General features: G+C 39.8%; 1 protein-coding gene across 1 annotated transcript; it reads right to left on the bottom strand.

The window, feature by feature from the left end:
- Positions 1 to 325: 325 nt before the first annotated feature.
- Positions 326 to 997, bottom strand: LOC123302868 (DDRGK domain-containing protein 1-like). Its single transcript, XM_044885962.1, has 2 exons — positions 707 to 997; positions 326 to 652 (listed from the first exon to the last, which is right to left on the bottom strand). The coding sequence occupies exons 1-2, from the start codon at positions 995 to 997 to the stop codon at positions 326 to 328; spliced, it is 618 nt and encodes a 205-aa protein (XP_044741897.1).
- Positions 998 to 1,318: the final 321 nt, after the last annotated feature.

The following is a 1,318-nucleotide window of genomic DNA, read 5'->3' on the forward strand; positions in this document are numbered from 1 at the left end:
GATTAACTCTTTCATTCACGGCTTCATCAGGGTCTAAAAAGTATAGTTGTCCATAATGTGGCCGTTCAAGGACACCAACATCATTTTGGGTCGGATGTGCTGCCATATTCATTTTATGATATACTTGTCGGCAAACAATAAAACTATAAATTCCACGGCTATTTATTGTTCTATCATCTTCTACATTGAAGGATGCTAGAGCAAAAGATGCGTTTATCTTTCTTATTTTTTTATGAAATTCTTCCGAATATGGGTGACGGTTTAAAAAGAGACGTACTAATTCATTTGAAAATTTTGGTTGCTCCATTACAATTCGTCGGCACATTTATAAGTCGGCAAACAATTGTTCTAAAGTCCTACGTCGTCTTCCGTCTCGACGTCTTTGTTCTTCTAATCGGTGCTTTCGTTGTTCCTCATTTTCATTAGCTACACGTTGTGCCGCACGCTGCCGCAAATCTTGCAGACGTTGACCTCGTTGTTCGTCATTTTCAGTAGCTACACGATGTGCCGCACGCTGCCGCAAATCTCGCAGACGACGCTCTCGTTGTTCGTCATTCTCAGAAGCTACACGATGTGCCGCACGCTGCCGCAAATCTCGCTGACGACGCTCTGGTTGTTCATCATTCTCATAAGCTACACGCTCTGCCGCACGCTGCCGCAAATCTTGTAGACGTCACTCTCGTTGTTCGTTATTTTCATTAGCTACACGTTGGGCCGCACGCTCTCGTGAAACATCTAAATCATAAGACCTTTCTGCTCGTGTAATTTCAGTCAAATTTTGCAAGCATCTCACTTTAGCAGCACGTGTGGGACGAGCAAAAACCTGATTATGTTCTGTATTTAATGAGTCTTCACTGTGAGAAGTTTGATAATCGTGAGAAGTTTGAGAATCCTGATCAGTTTGATGACGATGCTCTTCTAGGTGTTCTTGAGACGAGTTGCGGCTTCGTGAAGTTAGATTGTTTATAAGCGTTTTTTTCCAAGATCGTTTAGGCATTTTTAAGTGAACACGTGCATTAAGAAGATACAAATAACATAAATAAACAATTAATTTTAGTCTAACCTCAAAGCAAACACTCATTGACTTCGTTACTTAACAACGCCATCTGCTGTTTTGTCGTTAAAGCCATTAGTTGCTCACAAAAAAGTATTATTATTCGCCAATAGATGTCAGGAAGAGTACGATATACACCAAGGAAGAGTTATAATTTGCATTGTATTTCATTAACTACGATATACACCAATAGATGTCAGGAAGAGTCATATTTTGCGATGTATGTTTCAGTTTTTCATGAAAAAACGAATAAAAACGACGTTT

The sequence above is a fragment of the Chrysoperla carnea genome, chromosome X, assembly GCF_905475395.1.
Source record: "Chrysoperla carnea chromosome X, inChrCarn1.1, whole genome shotgun sequence".
NCBI classification, from domain to species: domain Eukaryota; kingdom Metazoa; phylum Arthropoda; class Insecta; order Neuroptera; family Chrysopidae; genus Chrysoperla; species Chrysoperla carnea.